This window comes from Astyanax mexicanus, chromosome 2 (genome assembly GCF_023375975.1).
Source record: "Astyanax mexicanus isolate ESR-SI-001 chromosome 2, AstMex3_surface, whole genome shotgun sequence".
Classification (NCBI taxonomy): Eukaryota; Metazoa; Chordata; class Actinopteri; order Characiformes; family Acestrorhamphidae; genus Astyanax; species Astyanax mexicanus.
The window spans coordinates 69666925-69687916 of record NC_064409.1 but is presented as its reverse complement, the minus strand read 5'-3'; the positions used below and the strand labels follow the sequence as shown (position 1 = coordinate 69687916).

The following is a 20992-nucleotide window of genomic DNA, read 5'->3' as shown; positions in this document are numbered from 1 at the left end:
AAAACTAAACACAAACTAATGTAACGTTAGGAAAATTGCACGTTGAAACTTTATAGATTTCAGTTTATATATTCAGAAATATTATTCAGTAATATTTCAATGAAAGCAGATGTTTTTTTAGAGGTTATCTAGTGTACCACCAGTGGAACTCGTACCACAGTTCGAGAACCACTGATCTAAACCAGGCAAAAATGGGTCGCCAAGCCCAAATCCAAGCATCTGCTGAAAGCAATGAAATCTGAAGAACTGTGGAGCAGCTGAACTGTGTTTTTCTAGTGATGGAGCTCCATCTAATCCCTCAGATTTTATCCAGAACTCATTATCCAGTATCAGCACTGACCTCACATATGTTCTTGTTGCTCAGAGCAAACCAACCCTTTAGTAAGATCTACTGTAAAGGTTTTTCAAACGAATATACAAACAAAGAGGCTCAGGTTCTGTACTTTAAAGTGAATGCGTTTTTGAATCAGTTGGTTGGCTGTAAGATCAGAAGTCTCACAGTCCTCTGGTGGAAAAAAACCCACAAATATTTATTTGGGGAAGTGAAGAAGCTCCTGGCCCTGTGCTGTGGTGCTGATCTGCTGCCTCTGAGCTTATGGTCACGCTTACCCTGCTAATCAGGAGCACTGGGCTGAAAAGTGTTGCTAAGCACCAGCGGGGGACGCAGAGAGTGGGATCCACACGGATAAATGCACACTGCAGCTTCGCTTTCTCTCACCACAACACAACACACACACATACTTCTGATTGATCTTTGCAGCCCACAGTCCACAGTCTTCTGACTCCAGTGCTCGGATGCCTGGGTGTTCACTTAGGACTCCCTAAAAATACACTCATCCCAACCTAGCTGACCACCAACATCAACAGATATTGTCATCTGGTTAAATGTAGGTCATGACACTGGATGAGGAAAATTTAACGTTCAGGATAATATTTGCTCCCAACTTCAATTAGGTGTGAAAGAGTGACAAATACTGACTTTGATATTAGATTAAATTACAGTAAATTAGATTAGATACTGCTGTTAAGTAACCAAAATTCAGTGTCTTTAAAACACCAAATGCCAACGTCATGTTGACATAAAGTGCCAACATTAAGATGTGTGGTACAATGACCAAAATCAAACATCTGTTAAACATCTGTTTAAATTTCAAATGTTAATGTTGTTAATGTCATTTAACATCCACACAGTTGACAGAAATGACAGCTTGATTTTAACATCAACCTGATTTTGCTCTTTATCCAAAATGGAACATCATTGGGCTTTTAGATCAACCTCATTTATCTTTTTAAATAAAATGTAACATTTGTATAATGTTAGGTTTTGATGTCAACCTGATTTACCTTCTTAATCAAACCTCACTGTCTATACATTGAGTTTTTACATACACTCAGTTTTTTCAACAGAAAAATCAACATCTGTTCAATGTTGGAGCTTGATGTCAACCTAAAAGTGTTTTTTGAAAGATATACAACTTTGATTTCCAACCTAAATCCAATGTCTATACAATGTTTTGAACTTGCTTTTCATTTTTTTAACTGAACTTAAACATTTGGCGAATGTGCGACTGCAACATTTTTAGAACATCAAAGTAATTTTCATTGCCAACTGGAAAGACACAAATCAGTTGCCACCAAACACAATTTAGAATGAAACATCTGTCTACCATTGGAGCTTAATGTCAATACAATGTTGGCTTTTGACAGTGACATCAGCTTCAGCTAAATTTCAACATCTGTTCAATGTTGAGTTGTGATACATGTATCTAACATTAAAGTAATGTCTGTATCTGATTTACCTTACCACCAAACACATCACAAAGTGTAATCTATTATCATTTAACATTTGTCTAACGTTGGATCTTAAAGTCAAACGACTATTTTTTTTTTTGGCAGATATTTCGTTTTGATTTACAACCAAAATTAAATGTCTGTTTAATGCTGGTTTTGACATTAAGGTCCCTTTTAATTTATTATTTAAACTGCAACATCTGGCCAATGTTGGTGTCTAAGATTAACTTATTTTTGATGGATTCCTGACTTTGGTTTATAACCAAAACTTCAATGTTTGGTTTTGACATCAAGTCCTTTTTAATTCTGAACTTAACTTTAACGTCTGTCCAACATCTTCCTGAATTTAAAGTAATGTTCAGAGATCTACAATGCCTCCTAGACCACCAAAATGTTTGCCGTTTGTGACCATCCAGGGCCCGGCAGTGTGAGCCGGGCATGAATAATTGAAGACAGGAGTGAAACTGGCTGAGTTTGTTTTGCTTAAAAAAGAGCGAGAGAAGGAAAAAGAAGCCTTTTCTGCGACTGGCGCCGTTAAAGTACTTCTGCATTATGCAAAGCTGTAGTCAGGTAAGAGTCTAGCGCTGTTCCTCCTCCTCCGCTGACTCCTGTGCGGAGGTGGATCTGCAATCAGCGTAATTCAGACTCCCGTTTCTGTAGAGCAGGGCAGTTTATCTACCATGCACACACTGGTGTGCAATCTTGCATGTTCGCGAGATGAGTAATCGCATGTGCATCGCTGCCCGAGATTACAGCTCCAGTGCTGTTTATTTCCACTTCTCCTTTTTTCTCATGTTATTCCAGCCATCCACACACTCACACACACACACACACACACACACCGCATAAAAGAGACACTTCAGAGGAGGGAGCTATCATTGCCGTGCAGCAATCCATTGACCTAGATTTTCGGTGTTCTCTGGATTTCGGCCACTCTTGTCACAGGGATGCAGCAGGAGCTGCTGCTGCTGTTTTCCCTTTGTGTTTGGAGGGTCTCAGATGTAGGAGTGTTTAGGTTTAAGGTGCTAAATCTCATCCATGAGTACAGTTGTGTATCAGTGCTTGTGTTTTACAGTAGAAATGCGAACCTAATGCAGCGGTTTGGAGAAAGGACCACGGGCAGCAGTCGCTCTGTAAGGCAAATATGTACCATTCCCAGAATGCCTGAAGCAACTCTCTGCTACTGCTTAATGTACACAGCTTAATTACTCAGTATCCAGTACAGTAAAAATAAACATAACCCAGTTTCAAGACACTTTTCAACTGTTTACACCACTTCCTCTGTCACCTTTTATGTAGTAGATGGATTACAGCCTATTTATTTTCTGAAAGTTTGACTCTGACCTGCCCTGTAGTGAGCGTATTGTCAATCCATGCCAATATAAAGAACACATGTAAGGAGTACAATGCTGTGAAAAATTATTGTTCTTGCTTTTTATTATACCTAAATGTTTTAGATTAACAAACAAATTTAAATAGCAGAGAAAGATAATCTGGTACCACTTTAAAATAAGACTACCTTTATAAAGGGTTTATAAATGGTTTACAATAAGTTTATTAATGGTTACTAATTAGGTTGTAAATGTAAATTAGGTTGTAAAAGGTTAAAAATGATTAATAATCAGTTATAACACATACATAGAAAGGGCAACAATATAGATGGCTGTGGGTTCACTATTTGGCAAACAACATGTCTACGTACATTTCTACGTATGTGTTATAACTGATTATTAACGCCATTTAAGGCATTTACAACCTAATTAGTAACCATTAATAAACTAATTATAAACCATTTATAAACCATTTGTAAAGGTAGTCTTATTTTAAAGTGGTACCAATAATCTAAGTAAATATATAAAGCATTTTTATTTTTCTAAATTTTTAAACAATTAAAAAAAAATCGATCCAAACCAACCTGGCACTGTTTGAAAATGTGTTAGCCCCATAAACCTAATAAATTGGTTGTGTCACCCTTGGCTATAAAAACTGCAATCAAACATTTGCGATAACTGGCAATGAGAATTTTGTTCCACTCTTCTTTGCAGAATTACTTTAACTCAGCCACATTGGAACATTTTCCAGCATAAATGTCCTGTTTAAGATCATACCACAGCATCTCAATCAGACTTTCACAAGACCACTCCAAAACCTTTATTATTTTTTTTTGTTGTTGTTTTTTTGCCATTCTGAGGTGCACTTGCTGGTGTGCATCGGATCATTGTCCTGCAGCAGAACCCAAGTAAGCAGAAAAAAAGAAAAAAAATACTTCCAATACATTATTTATTATTACAATGCATTAACAATACGTCATATATAAATATTTTTATTAAAACATAGGAGTTCAAAATTCCCTACAACTTGCACTCCCCCCAATACCCAATTACTGCTTAATTACTCCATGTGGTGGCGCTATAGTCAAACGAATAAGGTAAACCTGCAAAAAAAAATGTTGGTTGTTAATTTCTGTGAAACTGACACCAATAAATCTAAAATTCCTGATATTTGTTTATTTAGGAGTATTTTATCCTCCTTAGTAAGAGATAATTAAGAAATATTGAGTATCACAGGATCACAGTATTGTGATATCATCATTATTGTGGGCAACATTTCGTGATCATTTTGCATTGTGAGATGCCTTGTGATTCTTACTCCTAGTCTCTGCTCTGGTTATGAATCTACTTCTTAAACTGTAAAAATACACACTGGCATTTTGTTAAATGGAGAACCAATATTTCAGTGTTCTAGACCCAACAAAATGCTGATAACAGTGTGAAGGGTAATTTTTATCTTTGTTCTGATGTATGGTGGATTATTTTAAACTCAGATAAGTCAACAATGATTTTAAACAAGGTGCAAAACCATGTAGAACAATTTACCACCCAAATCAGCAAAAAAGTTGGAACAGTATGGAAAACACAAAAGCTGTGCTTATTACATTTATTTTGACTTTTTTTTACATCCATTCCTGTGTTTCAGGCCTGCATCAAATTACAAACAAAAAAATGAAAAATGAAAGAAAAGATTTTGTCATTTTGAAAGCAGCATAAGTTGCTCGGTGTACTTTTCTGCATTAATGTTGCATCATGGAACCTCATCCCATGGTAGATACTGGCTTTTGGACTTATTGCTGATAAGAGTCTGGTCAGTTGTTTACACCTTTGGTCCAAAGCTCACGGATATATCTGACAGATGCCTCCAAGCCCTCCAAGGCCTTGAGAAGTCAAGGCCCCTTCTGGACATTGTTAACACAAGGCTTCTGTTTTACACATTAAAGTAATCCCAGGGTTCTATCAGCTATTGCTATATTATTGTTATATTAGTAATCAGCAGAGATCTGAGTATTCTCTCTGGTGCTATCTGGGTACTGCTTGGTGATGAATGTGAATTAGTTAACAGTGACTGGTTCCTGTTTTTCCATTCAATTCTACAGCTTAGGAGCTGTAGAATTGACTTCATAATAATTTTAATAATAAAAATAAGCTTTATAATAAGTTAAATATAGCTCTGGAAAAAAATAAGAGACCGCTTGAAAATTATGAGTTTCTTTGATTTTACCAAATTTGAAAACCTCTGGAATATAATCAAGAGGAAGATGGATGTTCAGAAGCCATCAAACCAAACTGAACAGCTTGAATTTTTGCACCAAGACTGGAATAAAGTTATCCAAAAGCAGTGTGTAAGACTGGAGGAGGAGAACATGCCAAGATGCAAAAACCAGGGTTATTCCACCAAATATTAAAAAATTTCTGAACTCTTAAAATTTTATGAATATGAACATTTTTTGCAGTATCTTTTTGTTATTTCAGCCATTTCTCATTTTCTGCAAATAAATGCTTTAAATGACAATATTTTTATTTGGAATTTGGCAGACATGTTGTCCGTAGTTTATAGAATAAAATAACAATTCTCATTTTTCTCAAACATAAACCTATAAATAGCAAAATCAGAGAAACTGATTCAGAAACTGAAGTGGTCTCTTAGTTTTCCACAGCTGTATATAAAGCACCTGCTTCTCTTCTTATGCTTTCCGCACACTTCTCCACTTTATCCCCACAAACATACTATCAATTAACAGTTGAATACAAGCTGAACAATGACTGAGAGCTATATATAAGCAATCAAAAACTATTTAAACTTTTTTTATTATTATTATTATATTCAGCATTTTATTTTTCATACACAGAAATATTTTATACACACACATTAAATTGAAGATATAACTATGGGCTAAATAACAGTTATGAGGGATATAGCCCCCCTAAAACGGATCTAATGACGTCCATGCTTTTTTTAATCTTTCTTTGAGGAACAATGTTTAAAAATAGTTTTTAATATATTTAAAAATTTATTTCAATACATTTCTTGATTAATCACCTGCTGAAATCACCTGTTTAAAATCACATTGCTGCAGTTTTTACAATGTTTATGTATCTTTACTAATCCTACATTGCCACTGTGCAATTTTTTTTAAAACAAATAAAATGAAGCTGACCACATGAAACACTAAACATCTTGGGGTCATGCCATCTGCAATTAAATACAAGTGATCATAATGATAAGAAACAGTCTATTTTTCATTGACCTCACTAATGCTCCCTTGTTGCTGAATGCAATTAAATCCTCACAGTAGTGCTCAAAAACCTCGTAGAGACGGTAACTCCAAATCCAACAAAAGCAGAATAAACATTTTTAATACTTTTGATTTGGGGAAAAATCCCTAAGTGTCTAATATAGAGTTTCCTCAGCAATATAGATCTCAGTATTATATATATAATGTATATTATCTCAGTAAACTACATGATACACATCATATACCCTTTCTAGAATATAGATTGTCTGATTTGCTGCTGGTGCCACTCATTCAGGACAGTTCACTGCACCTGATACTGCTGAGCTTCAACTAAAGAGGAAAAAATCAATACCAGCCAAGCAGCGGTAATTTACTCCAGAAGCCATTGCTTCTACATATGTGTCACCCTGTGGAGATAAAGTATTGATCTTTTAAAATATAGTTCAGTACTCCCCTCTGCTGTCACTTACCCCGATTGATGGAAATGCTGAAAGTGTGATTAGTGTGATTAGAAGTCTGCAACACTGATCACTGATTAATATGCTGTTTTATTTATAGCTCCACACGTGAAGCTACTTAATCAATAATGAATTGATACAGTTATCTGTCTTGTTTTCCAAAATAACCCTTCACTCAAATATTCCACTCAGTTCCTGTGTAGTGAAACAATCGTACACAAGATGTCAGCATTGAGTTCAACAGACACAAAAACAAACGGATGAGTCGTTCCCATCTGCCAGTGCAGGCCTAAGGTTATCAGGTTCAAGTGGCAAATTGGCAAACAAACACACTGCCAGACTGTTTTCCATTCTCATATTGCCAAAGTGACTGAACACAGAATCATGATTTCAACACTGCCATTCAAACCGTGTTCCTTAGATGTACTAATACCATACACCAATGTTCTGTAGCTGTTCATAGTGTGCTTAGACAATCCACTTCCTTTGGGGAAAAAACACAAATATGTCTTCATCTGTCAACAAGGCTTTACAAGTTCCCACACAGCTCAGCAATTGATGGTATGAGTTGAGGAATGTGGAAGTTCAGGTGATGTAATGCTCAACACAGTCACACAATTTCAACATCTACAAAGTCATCAAGTTCTTAAAAAATGGAGAAATATATAGTGTAGCATATTTTGAGCTTAGATCAAATTGAGCTCATTGGGCTTTCAGATAACATTGAGTTGTGGGGTTTTTTTTCTCCCCAATTTACACGGCAAATTACCCAACCCACTCATTAGGACTCCCCCTATTACTAGTGATGCCCCAACACCAGGAGGGTGAAGACACAGGAGCACAGGCCTCCTCCTTCTCCGACACCACTCCTAACTGCTGCTGATACAGCATTGGCGAGTAGCTAGCGTGTTTGGAGGAAAGCGCAGTGACTCGATTCCGATACATTAGCTCACAGACGCCTTGTGCTGAGCGACATCACCCTTTGGAGTGATGTGGGGAAAGAGCGCCCACCCAGAGAAAGCAAGGCCAATTGTGCTGATGGCAAGCTACATGAACCGGATTCGAACCACCCATCTCCCGATCATAGTGGTAGTATCTTAGTCTGCTGGGCCACTCAGAGCCCATTGAGTTGTGTTTTGAGATAAAATTGAGATTGATGAAAGGAGTTCAGTTTGGATTGTTAAATTAAGATAATTTAAAGTTGACACACAATTAAAGGATACAACTTAGTAAAGTTTAGCTAAGCTAAATTGAGCTAAAGTTGAGTTGAGTGAATCTAAGATAACATTAAGCAAAATGCTGTTTATGTGGATTTGAGATAGGATTAAGCTTAGATCATGTTGAGTTGTGATGTATGTGTATTTAGAAAAATGTGTATTTAAAAAAAAGTGGAGACAAAGTTGAGTTGATTTGTGCTGAGATAGAATTGGGTAAAAATCAGTTAAGTTAAGACTAAAGTTTAAAATGCACTGGGTTGTGTTAAGATACAGTTAATTTGAAGTGAGTTATTGTTCAGTTGTCTATTTAAATGAACCTTAGTTCAACATGATTCAGATAAAACTGATGAGTTTAACTAAGGCAAAGTTGAGCCGATTTGAGTTAAAATACAATTGGGTAAAATGGAGAATTAAGATTCAGCTGAGTTAATGAAGTTTACTGGAGTCAAAGGAATATAAAAAAGAATAAAAAGATATAGTTGAGGTTAGCTGTTTTGTGTTAAGATACAGTTCATTTCAATTTAGGTAATGTTCAGTTCAGTGGCCTTAAAAGCTGAGTTACTCTGAGACAGTAAAGTTGAGCTGAAAATTTTAAAAAAGTTAAGTGAAATTAATATAAAACTGAGGTAACATAAAGCTGAGTAGAGTTGAGTTGAGATTTTAAGTTGGTATACAGTTAAGTGAGTTGTGTTATATAGTGAATTTGGAGTTGGAATTGGAGTTGATTTAAAAATGGATCTGATATCAAGTGGAGTTTAGTTGATCCAGAGGTAACTTGAGATAAAAAAAAAATTGATGCAAAAAAGATACATTTGAGTGCAATCAATTTAAAGTTGAGATTGAGTGATGTTAAATTATATTAACAATGTATACATTATATAAACATTTAAGATACGATATAAGTAAGCATATTTGAGCTGAGCTGAGGTTGAGTTGTGCGAAGTTAAGATAAAGTTGACTGAATTTGAGATATGATACGTCAAGGTAAAGTTGGGGTAGTGTGGTGTTAATGCCACATCCTGACTTGACTAACACTCTCGTAGCTGTGTGCAACTAATACTCTCACAGCAATGGTCCAAAAGTAGTTAAAAACTTTCCCTCACAGTAGAAACAGTTACTTCAACAAAAAGCAGGATAAACTCTTTTTTTACTAACATTTGTTGCAGAAAAATACAATGAATGAGCAGATGTCCCAAAACTTTGTCCATATTCTATTGAATTAGGGAGGCATTTCCTCACGTTCAAACTGTTCTTATGTAAATTGAATAAGCATTTGTGTACATTGGGTTCCTGTAACTGTGTAACTCAAACATTTGAGCTCAAACAGCTTCTTAAACATATTTGGACATGTTTAAGAAGCTGTGGGAACAGAATAGCTCAGTGTAGAAATATGCTCCTAATGAGGGCCATTTTTCTTCCAGATGTTTTCTGCTTTCACAAAGGCGACAACACAGCAAGCTAGATACACTGGCATTTCTATCAACAAAGTTCAAAGTGTTTTTGAAGCGATGCCATAGCAGAGCCGTTTTTGTTCTCAGACACTGCAAAAAAATAAATCTTATCAAGTGAAATTATATAATTTCAAGGCAATAAATCTTATATTTTTCTTTGATAAGAATTTTACACTTAATAAGCATTGTTTTGTGTAAGATTGCTTTACTAATTTTGGGAATAATAGTCTAATTCAGTCTTATTTAGAATTTTTTTTACCTCGTTTTAAGTAATTTAAACTCAAAATAAGCACAAAAAGTCACCAGTCATGTTATTCTGTATACATTTAACCCACAAAATAAGGAATTTTGGCTTGATTTAAGTCTTACTTCACTCATTTTGAGACTTTGTGATTGGTTATTTTAAGAAATCTTCCTAAGAAAAATCTGCTCACCCCATTGGCAGTTTTTTTGCTTCATTTAGGCATTTGCATCTCAATTTATATATATTTTGTCTAGTTTTGCCAACAGATTTTTTGCAGTGTGGGAGCTCCTATAGGAATAGCAAGGCGTGAAAACTGACTGTATGATATGGCCTATTGTTTTGAAATTATGCAATTTCACTTAATAAGATTTAGTTGTTTTTTTGTACTGTATATAAAAGCTTTACACTGCAAAAAAACTAAATCTTAGGAAGTCAAATTATTAAATTGCAAGGCAATAAATCTTATTTTTCTTCTGTTAATAGTTTTTGTCTTACTAAGCATTGTGTAAGTGTAAGATTATTTTGCTTATTTTATGAATAATGATCTTAATCAGAATTTCACCTTATTTTAAGTAGTTTAAATTCAAAATAAGCACAAAATAAGTCACCAGTCAAGTTATTCTGTGTTTTGTGTCCAAATGTAAGCCGATAACCTGTTTGGCAGTTTTTTTTTTGCTTAACATGAACATAAACATCTTAATTTACATATATTTTGTCTAGTTTTTGCCAATGAATTTTTTGCAGTGTAAAGAATAATTTCTGTAATGCTGGTTTTGAGAAATTTACCAGTTTATAGGTTCTAAACACAATTAGCAAAAATGTTTTTTGATGGAATCCAAAGTGGTTCTGCATGTGCTTTCTCACTCTCAGCCTTAAACCATACAAACTCCGATATCCCATGTAACATATCATGTATGCCTGTATGAGAAGCCCAACTGGATCCCATAAAGTTTTATAAAGTGCAGGGGGGCAACTGCCCCCTCTGGTGTTCCCATGGTCAAAAAACATTGCTAAAGTGACAAAATAGCCTACCCTTTCCTTCTTATTGGGAAAAAAGTGACAGAATGGAGCCAACAACAGAATTTGTTGCCTCTTATTGCAATAATTTGTGAGGGTGTGCCCTCTAGATCAAGAAATGTTGATACTGTGTCTTAATAAGTGACCATTTGTGGGAGCTCTTCTGCCTTCCAGTAGAAGAGAGAGCCATTATGAAATGTTTTGTATGCCACCCCTATATTTATGAAAGTGTCACAAAGGGTGCACTTTCCAATAGATAATGCTTTGCTTTATTGGGTATTTCTAAAGTTGCCATGCCAGTGGAGTACTGTATTTCTTTTAGACTATAAGGTGCACTGGATTATGAAGCGCACTGACAATTTTTAGGTGCGCCTTATAGTCTGAAAAATAAGGTAAATGTGATGTGGTGCCCTGTATGTGCCTTAAACTTTTTTTTCTTTTGGTTGTGCCCTGGCCTTCAAACTGTTTGAGTCCACCACTGCCCATCTAGGACACATTTTACCCAAGTGAGCAGATGAGCATTTGGCTGGGATTCATTGGAATGCATTGGAAATCAAGATATACACTGACATACCACCAGTTATAGGACAGCAGTGTGTAAATTGATCATGAAGTGTTGAATACTTGCCAGTGGGCTCATGGCAAAGCATTGTGAACTATTGTAGTTGGAGTGAGGCCTGATAGTGGGTGCCAAATGGACTGAATGAAAGTTGTGCAACATTTAACATTCTTCTATCCACGGTGTCACCTTCATAAGGATACATCTCAAAAAGAGACATTACACCCACAGTGGACAGCTCAGACAAGGGACACTGGCAAAAAACACTTCCACATTTCAATTCAGGAGACCCCACACGCATACCCTGCAGACTACAAATCAAAATACCAGTGTTTGAATATCCTATAGGGAGCACTCTTGGGTCAACAGCGATGAAACTACAACACACACACAAAACATACCACCAAGACATGGCTTACGCAAAGATGTTCCTCAAAACTCACCAGCGTCAGAACAAGAAGAGGATATGTAAGGGAAGCCACAAAGAGGCCAACAACTGCTTTTTAAAAGAGCTACAGTCAAAGAGAATGGAGTGAAGGTGCACCAGTCAAAGATATCTAGAGCACTGCATAAAAGTGGTCCGTATGGAGGGTTGGTAATAAAGAAGCCATTGGTGAAGAAAAACACATCAAAGCACGTCTAGAGTTTGCCAGAACGTTTTGTGGTCAGATAAGACACAATGTAAAACACCATATGGTGAAAACCTAGCACTACCCATTCTTCAACAAATTCTATCTCAATAATGAAGCATGGGAGTGGGAGTATCATGTTGTGGGGATGCTTTTTTATTCTTTATATTTCCTATGTTGTGGGCATCTTGTTAAAGCTGGAGAATGGGTGGATGGGGCAACCTGCTTCAGATTTCAGCAGGACAATACCAAGAGCAAAGCCAGACAACATAGGAAATATAAAGAATAAAAAAGTGAAGGAAAGTTACTTTCTGAAATAATTGGTGGTTATTTGTTATGCAGAAAAATCTAATAACCTTTAATAATTTTGCAAGTGACAATATTGGCCAGGTACTAGAATTGCACCCCATGACTTTTTCCATGTCCCATTGAAGGTAAAGAAGACTTATCTGGGGGATATGTGTGTAGGACTTCCTATATTGCATGTTGATGGGACTTCTGCAAGAGTCGCGGGTCTCAAATAAACAATTCCAGCCAGATACCACCGCTGCGCTGTACACTGTGGGTAGTAATGCATTCCATGGCATATTTCTGGTACTTATGTAACACTGTGGATCAAGGAATATTAAATGCTCGTATAATTATTAAGCTCTTATAAGAAATGCAATGTCCTATTCATCTGCACCTATTATTAGGCCTCACTCCAACAAGTAATTGACGTTGGGATGCTGGTCACTGTTCCGTCTTACCTAGAAGATATCACCTTAAAACAAATGTGCTTCTAAATATTGCACCTTATTATTTTATAGCTAATGAATATTGTTATTATCATTAGTAGTAGTAGTAGTAGTAGTAGTAGTAGTAGTAAGATTTGTATTATTAGTGTTTTTACTAGTAATAGTAATTGTTCTATTAGTAGTTTTAGTAATAGTTGTATTAGTAATAGTAGTAGCAGTAATAGTTGTATTAGTAGTAGTAGTAATAGTTAAATTAGTAGTATTAGTAATATTTGTATTAGTAATAGTAGTAGTTGCATTAGTAAAGGTAGTAGTAGTAATCGTTGTATTTATAGTTTTAGTTGCATTAACAGTATAGTATTAGTATTAGTTGTATAAGTAATAGTAGTAGTTGTACTAATGGTAGTAGCAGTAATAGTTGTATTAATAGTGTTAGTCATAGTTGTATTAGTTATAGTATTAGGAGTACTAACAATAGTAGTAGTAATAGTTGTATTACTAGTAGTAGTAGTTGTTGTATTAGTAATAGTAGTAGTAATAGTGGTTTAGTAGTATTACTAATAGCTGTATTAGTATTATAGTGTTAGTAGTAGCAGTAACAGTAGTAGTATTAATAGCAGTAGTAGTAACAGATGTATTAGTATTAGTAACAGTAATAGTGTTATTAGTAGTGACATAACAACAGTAGTAGTAGTTATAGTAGTATTAGAAGCAGTACCAGCAGTGGTGTGCAGTTAGTGCGGTTAGTGCAGTTAGAACTACATATTCTCTGTCTCCACTTAGTTATATGAGCTTAATGCACAATAACAGCCCAAAAATACAGCTACAAACAACAAAATCAGTGCTTAATTTTCCTACAAGTACAGCTGGCCAACAAATATCACTCACATGTATGCCTACAAGACGCCAGGTCAGCCAAAACATTAAGTACACACAAAAACTCACCTGTCAGATGGCATGTTATTGTAAATTAGTTTCACATTAAGGGCAGCCTTTAAAAAGGCTTTTTTTATATGATACGACACATTTACAGTTGCAATTCCATTATAGTTCGCTAACTATTGAACTAATCCAGCAAACGCTCCATTTTACACTAAGCAACACGTAGCCCCTTCACCAGAACGCTGAGAAGGGGTTAGGGCTAATATACTACACCCTTCAAGAACTCAGTAGAAGGGTCCACGCAGACACACGTGGGCAGAAGACATTTTAAAAAGTCAGATAAGAGTCCTGTAGCAACTGAAAAACGCAGATTAATGCTTTAAATTAGTTGTTTTTTTTATGTTAGTTCATTTATAAAATATATGCCTATAGTTTACAATAACTATAATATATCTTTCCTGATTAAATATTATGTAATGATTTACATGCACCTATTGTCACCCCTAGTACTAGTAGTAGTAGTAGTAGTAGTACTAGCAGTAGTAACTTACTACTAGTAGTAGTAGTAGTAGATTCTTATTACTGATATTAATATTACCACTGATATAAATGTATTTGTACTAAAGTCTGTAAGTCTGCAGTGTGGGTGTCCCCCCCCACACACTACTGCTGGTACTGAGGACCCCTGGGTGCCCGGGGATCCGACTCAGACGGCGGCGGGGGGAGCAGCAGCAGCATCAGTGGCAGGGCGGTGTGAGACGGGTGTTGTTATGAAAGTGAAGGAGCTGTTATGTTGCTGCGCTGCCAATAGGTCGCAGTGCGAGTAGTAAACAGGGCTCCGTACTGTAATCTCCATTTTGAATGTTTTTATGGTAAAGTTAGAGCCTGTTTGCTGGCGGCACTGAGCGCAGGTGGGCGACCACTTTCAGTGCTGCAGACTGTCCTGCAGTGTGGGGGACAGGAGCGGGCCTAATCTCATCAAATCACCTGATCTGGGAGCTCCGGGCGGGCTTCAGCGCTGTGTGGAGGTGCTGAGACGACCTTAGCGCGCAGCCAGCCAGAGGAAAGTGGAGGCGCTCGGCTAACGGCTTTAGCTAGCAGCGGAAAATAACCTCCAAAACAATGGCAGACGATGCGTCAAATCACCGCGGGATACTAAAGAACGGATGGTAGGTGATTTTTGACGGGTTTAATTGTTTAATTCGTGGCCTCTGGTAAGAGAAATAGGCTGGGTTGTTTAGTTAATCTCCTGCTTAAACTGCTTTAGCCTAGCTAGCTTAACAGAGCTGCGTTGCGTAGCTACTTAGGTTAGCTAGCGTTAGCATTAGCGTATGACAGGACCCCATTAACATAGGTTATTAGCTTAGCTAGGCTAACTAGCTTTAGAGCACGGTTAGGGTAGGCGTGCTGTCATTGAGACCCACTCATTTAAAAGCCCCGCATTTAACACTCCCGGGTTTATAGCAGTTAGCTTAACAACACAGAACATTTACTGAGCAAGCTAGCTAAATATCTGCACACCTCCCAATGTGCAGCAAGCCACGGCTCTTTAACTAAATACAGCTAAATATAGGCCCGTCTCTATTCAGCCTAGAATACTACGCTGAGCTATTTTGGCTCCATAAGCCAAGAGCAGTGTTTTCTCTGCTGGAGAGAGAGAGATCCTCCACATGATCTGGACACTTCACAGGTTTCCCCGGCTCAGACACAGCTTATTCAACTAGTAAAATACCAAACAGTCCGTAGACAAGGTTAAAATCCGTGCTGTTGTGTTAGCTATGCAAAGAAGTAACGTTAAATAGTTAACTAGCTAGCATAGGTTTAAAATCTCTAATGATTATTTTGGTAGTCGACTGATCTGATAATAATTTTGTCGATTAGTCAACATTTATTTCTGCCATGTCCTCCATCTCTAAAAACAACAGAAAAACAGCTTAAAATGAGCTTTAAAATGCATTAAAATGTCAATTAAGCTAACTACCTAGTTATATGGTCATAACATTCATAATTTTGCTGGTCTCAGTATTGCTCATAGTCTTGACGTCCATGTTTGTCCATATAAGAGTGATCCGTTTAACCTAGCTAAATACAACTCTGGAAAAAAAATAAGGGAACACTTCAGTTTCTGAATCAGTTGCTCAGATTTTGCTCTTTATAGGTATATGTTTGAGTAAAATTAACATTGTTGTTTTATTCTATAATCTACTGACACCATTTATCCCAAATTCCATACGAAATATTGTCATTTAGAGCATTTATTTGCAGAAAATGAGAAATGGCTGAAATAACAAAAAGGAGTTTTCAGACGTCAAAGAAAACAAGTTCATATTATGTATGTAAGTTAGCTAGCTAACTACAGTGACAATCAAATGTTTGGACACACCTCTTCTCATTCAGTGTGTTTTTTGCCTTTCTTTTTATAATTTTATACATTGTAAATGTAATATTTACATTGAAGCCATTAAAACTCTACAGGAACACACATCTATGTGGAAAAAAGTGTTAAACAAATCAGAATCTGTTTTATACTTTAGATTCTTCTAAGTAGCATATTTATCTTTTAGGACAGATCTGTACATTCTTGATATTTTAATCTCAGTGTCTTCGTGAGGTAGAGTCACCTGGAATAGTTTTCTTGCTTTTTCTTCATGCTGTGAAGCTCCAGCTCATCCCAAATCACCATCTCAATTAATTTTAGGTTTAGATCAGGGGATCGTGGAGGACATTATGTTTTCAACATCATTCTGTCCCTTAATTGTTTTGATGCCTTTAATATGAATCTACAATGTAGAAAATAAATAAAATATAGAAAAGCATTGAAAAAGGTGTGTTCAACCTTTTTTATACTTTAAAATGTCCCTGCAGAGTGGAGATAAGTTGTACAGTGTGATCTACTGTACCATTTTTCTGCAGCAGAGCTGGATGTTTATTAATAATTATATGGATAGAAAATATTGTTTATAGCAAAACTTTCTGGGGCAATGCATTATCCAATAATAAGTAGTTATAAAGAACACTAGACACACGTGTGTTTTACAGAATGTCATTCATTTTGCCACTTTTTTCATCATTGCATAAACTAAATAGGCTAAATGTTGTTTTGTCTTGCTTTTTATAAGAAGTTAATTGCTCTTTAAAAAGATTTAATTTAATTGTATTATTATTCTATTTTATTAACAATGTATCACTTCGATCTAGTGATCCTAAACTACATATCATTAAACGATATTGTTTATTGTATTCATCTCTGGGACAATGTATCATCAAAAAAAAAGCATTATAAAAGGCCAAGTAATTGCATTATTATGCTGTTATATTATCAAGATATTAGTATCATATAAATAGCAACGAAATTACCAAAATATTGTTTATTGCAGTCATTTAGGACAACATATTATACAAAATAGACATTTGTTGCTATTTGATTTAGTTATTTTTTTGCTAATTAATCAAGCTCAGGATCTGCTAGGCAGGTAAAGTCTGGTTAGAGGAGGGAAAGCACACAGAAGTGCAGAGCAGGGACATTACACCCAAAGCACCAGAGAAAGATCATCTTCTCTCAGATTATGGATATTATTGATGTTTGGCACTATTTGATGTGAACAAAATTATTAAAAACATTTATTATTTTAATGCATTGACCTTTTCACTTTATAATGATTGGAGTGTTACATTAGTTATGTACAGGTCACAGCTGTAGACATACTGTTTTGACACGTATGTGTTTCTCAGTCCTGGTCCTGGGGTCCCACTTCCCTGCTTGTTTCAGAGTTTTTTACTGTAGCACACCCAGCTTGTCTCAGCATGGACTTTTCAATTAGTTCTTCAGGTGTGTTGGAATTAGGAGAAACTCTATATTTTGTGGGGCAGTGCTACTCCAGGAGCAGCATTGAGATCCACTACAATATATATATATATATATATATATATATATATGAATATTTGTCTATAACTTTGGAATAATCACATAATTACATAGTTAGAAATAAAATAAAAATATTTGCTTTACTGCTATTTCTCTACTGTTTCTTTACTGATATTTTAATGAGCAAATTTTGGTTAGAGATTTCATCTCTCAGCCCCCAAGCATTTGTATAGGTGTATTCCAAATTACCAGCAGCTCATCTGAATAAACGGTTTAACCAGACCAGGTACTGAGTGGCATTTGTAAATATTAGTTTGCCTTGAGAAGAGCTTTAAAATAAATATAGTTAAGCAAACTCACTGCCACACAAAACAATTATTTGATGCTATTGTTAATGATGCTACTCAGTCCTTTTCCTTATAATTATTGTGGTTTTAAGAGCTAATTATTCTTAACCATGCAGTTAAGTAGCTTTAGGTTAAAGAACAAATTCTGACCTGAAATAAAGAAGTAATGTGAATATTTATGATGGTTGCTTGACAAAAAGCAAATATGTAAAGAAATGGTTAAAAACAATGTAATAGCTGTGTTATACAGCAAGTTTAGTCCAAATATTCAGTAACTGACTTGAAAAATATTGGCATATTTTTTTTTCTTTCACTACAGCATCAAGAGATGGACAAAGGAGGTCTAAAGGAGCGTCATGAAGAGAGATGAGCGTCTAATCACCCTGAATTACAGCGACGGCCCAGCTGAGGGAGTTTTACAAAACGGAACACGCAGCACTATGTCTATCGCCTCCACTTCTCTAGTTCCTCCACCCAGCCCCTTGATGCAGCCTGTGACTGGGGACCTCCCAAATGGACTCAGCAGCTCCCCCACTCCGGAGGAGCTCACCACACCGGCCACACTGGACCTCTATATGGAAGATCTGGACATGAAAACAGTCGGGAGGGACCCGAGAGCCCAGCAGGCCTTCCAGCAGCAGTCGTCGCTGGGCTACTGCGGTGTGGGGGACAGCTTGTCACGGCTGGAGGCCAGCATTGCAGATCTCAGCAGCTCCTCTCCGTCTGTGGACTCTTTAATCGGAGGAGTGGATCCCAGCCTCTTCACACTGAAACATGAGGACTTCTCACCCATGGGCAAAGGGGATATAGATGTGGAGCCAGATCCGTTCGGGCCTATCGGAAAAGACATGGACTCGAGTACTCCGAAATTATTCAGCGAGAACACCCTGGACCTTCTGAATGATTTTGAGATTGAAACATCACCAGATTTCTATGTGGTAGATGAAGATTTCCCCCCATTGGGTGAGGACTCTCTACTGGGAGTCATTGGCCCAGAAAGGGACTTGAAGCCTGCAGCTTCGGTGAGTGACATCAATGGCACTAGCAACAGCAGCAACAACATCAGCAGCAACAACGTCGGGAGTAACAGTGCAACCAGCTGTGCTTCTACCGGTCTGACTACCGCCAGCGCTCCCCTTGTGGTGAAGGTGGAGAAGGATCCAGTGCTCCAGCTCTGCACTCAAGGAGTGATCAAGCAGGAGAACACCGGTGGACGGAGCTTCTGTCAAATGGCGGGGAACGAACTGTCGAGCCCTCTTACTGCCCCATCGATCTCCATCTGTGGCGTCAGCACCTCCAGTGGGCAGAGCTACCGCTTCGGAAGTCCTGCCGCCACCAGCACCATCAGCATCCAGCAGAAAGATCAGAAGCCCATTTTTAATGTTTATACCCCACAGCCCCTTGTTGGGGATGGCTGGGGAAGGAGTCTTGGGATACAGCAAAGGCCTGGGGATGGCTTCGCCAGCAACCAGAGCTTTACAACCAGCTATGCCAGGTAAGATAAAACCAAGATACATGAACTCACAGATTATCACAAAGTTAATAGACTTGTTTGCCCAGTTTGGGGACGCCAGAGTAGCACCAATCTAGTCGAGAAATCTTTAGCTTAGTCCTTGCTTGTGTTTATTTCAGCAAGATTCAAAAGATCAGTCATACACACGCCCACTCACGCACCTAACTAATGCAGACATGTGATGGCATCTGTGGTAGATGGTAGACAAATGAAAAACGCAGTGCATTTCCTCCACACGCACAGCCAGGAAATAATAGGTCATGCAGCAGACAAAACCCAGGCCCCGATGCGAACTCGCCACTGCCAACTGCGTTAACCATATCAGCCCTCGGGCCCATCACTTTCCAAATTTCACTCCTACGCCTTGAGCCACGATCGCTTTCATGTGGCTATAATCTAGGTTGAGATGCTGTTATTTATGCCATTGACGGCCAGACAGTCTGACTCGTTCTCCTCAAACAGCAGCTGTCCTGTTTGCCCTGGCACAATCATTGCTCTCGCTCACGCTCATTGTAGTCTACAGGGACATCACTCATCACCTGGTACAGTACAGACTGCTACCTGCAAATTGAGATTGAATATTGGTCACCATTAAACTGCTGGGAAAAGCCATGATCATACTGACAAACCTAAAAATAAAGATTCTTCATATTACGACTAGACAGGATTTCTGTCTAGTTGTTTCGTTTTCACACCGGCATTGCAATTGTGCATGTGTAATAATCACATCGCAGGACTTGCAGTGACATTTAAAGCAAACTACTGATACAGGACATGCTACAGCTTGTTTCATATAAGAGATGATGTGGGCTAATTTTCTATGATTCATTGACCAGAGACTTCTTTGATTATATCTGCCTAATATCAATCTATTGCAGTGATTCACCATTTCTTGTTTGTAAAATGGTACAGTAACATATTTAACCAATAGATGCCCCTTCTTTTGGGGATGTAGTCAAGCTATTTGTTATCAAGGCAGCCACCTATACTATAAAGCACTGCGAAAACTCTGATATTTGTTTCAGTGAGTTTTTAGAACCTTTTAATTAAGAACCTTTATATTACAGGACATTACTTACCATTTAATGCTTTTGAACAAATAATTTGAATCAAAATGAATGGGTTGTACAGCAGTGTCCTTACATTTGAATCAGTTTATGTTAAATATTTATTCATTTTTATATAACTATTCATTATATGTATTAATAAATAATTGAGTATTAGTATGTGTTGCAGTAGAAAAAAATAAGTACATATCTGGTATTTTAATATATATTATTTACAGCAACTGTCAGTGACTCACTGTTCATTAAAGGACACATTACATGAATTGGTAAATATTTTGGAAAATATAAGTTTGTAGACTTGGTTTCTTTTATCTTGCTTTTAAATTGTTCATATCAAGCTCAGAATTATTTTTCTAAATTTGTTTCTAATTTTCATTCCATTTTCTCCCATATTTACAAGGCCACTTACCCAACCTACTCATTAGGACTCCCCCTATCACTAGTGATGCCCCAACACCAGGAGGGTGAATTGTAGCACATGCCTCCTCTGTTACATGTGAAGTCATCCACCACCTCTTTTTAAACTGCTGCTGATGATTGTAGAGTAGCATCACAGTGCGCTCGGAGGAAAGTGCAGCAACCCACCCAGAGAGAGCAAGGCTAATTGTGCTCTCTCTGGCTCTGGCAGCAGATCAAGCTCAGATT

General features: G+C 37.1%; 1 protein-coding gene across 1 annotated transcript in view; it reads left to right on the top strand.

Moving 5' to 3' along the window:
• Positions 1–18091: 18091 nt before the first annotated feature.
• nr3c1 (nuclear receptor subfamily 3, group C, member 1 (glucocorticoid receptor)) overlaps positions 18092–20992 on the top strand; it is a 44771-nt gene continuing 41870 nt past the window's right edge. The window contains 2 exon segments of the mRNA XM_022672039.2: positions 18092–18127; positions 18129–19262. Of these exon segments, the coding sequence (XP_022527760.2) occupies positions 18096–18127; positions 18129–19262 (1166 nt within the window). The 5' untranslated portion in view covers positions 18092–18095.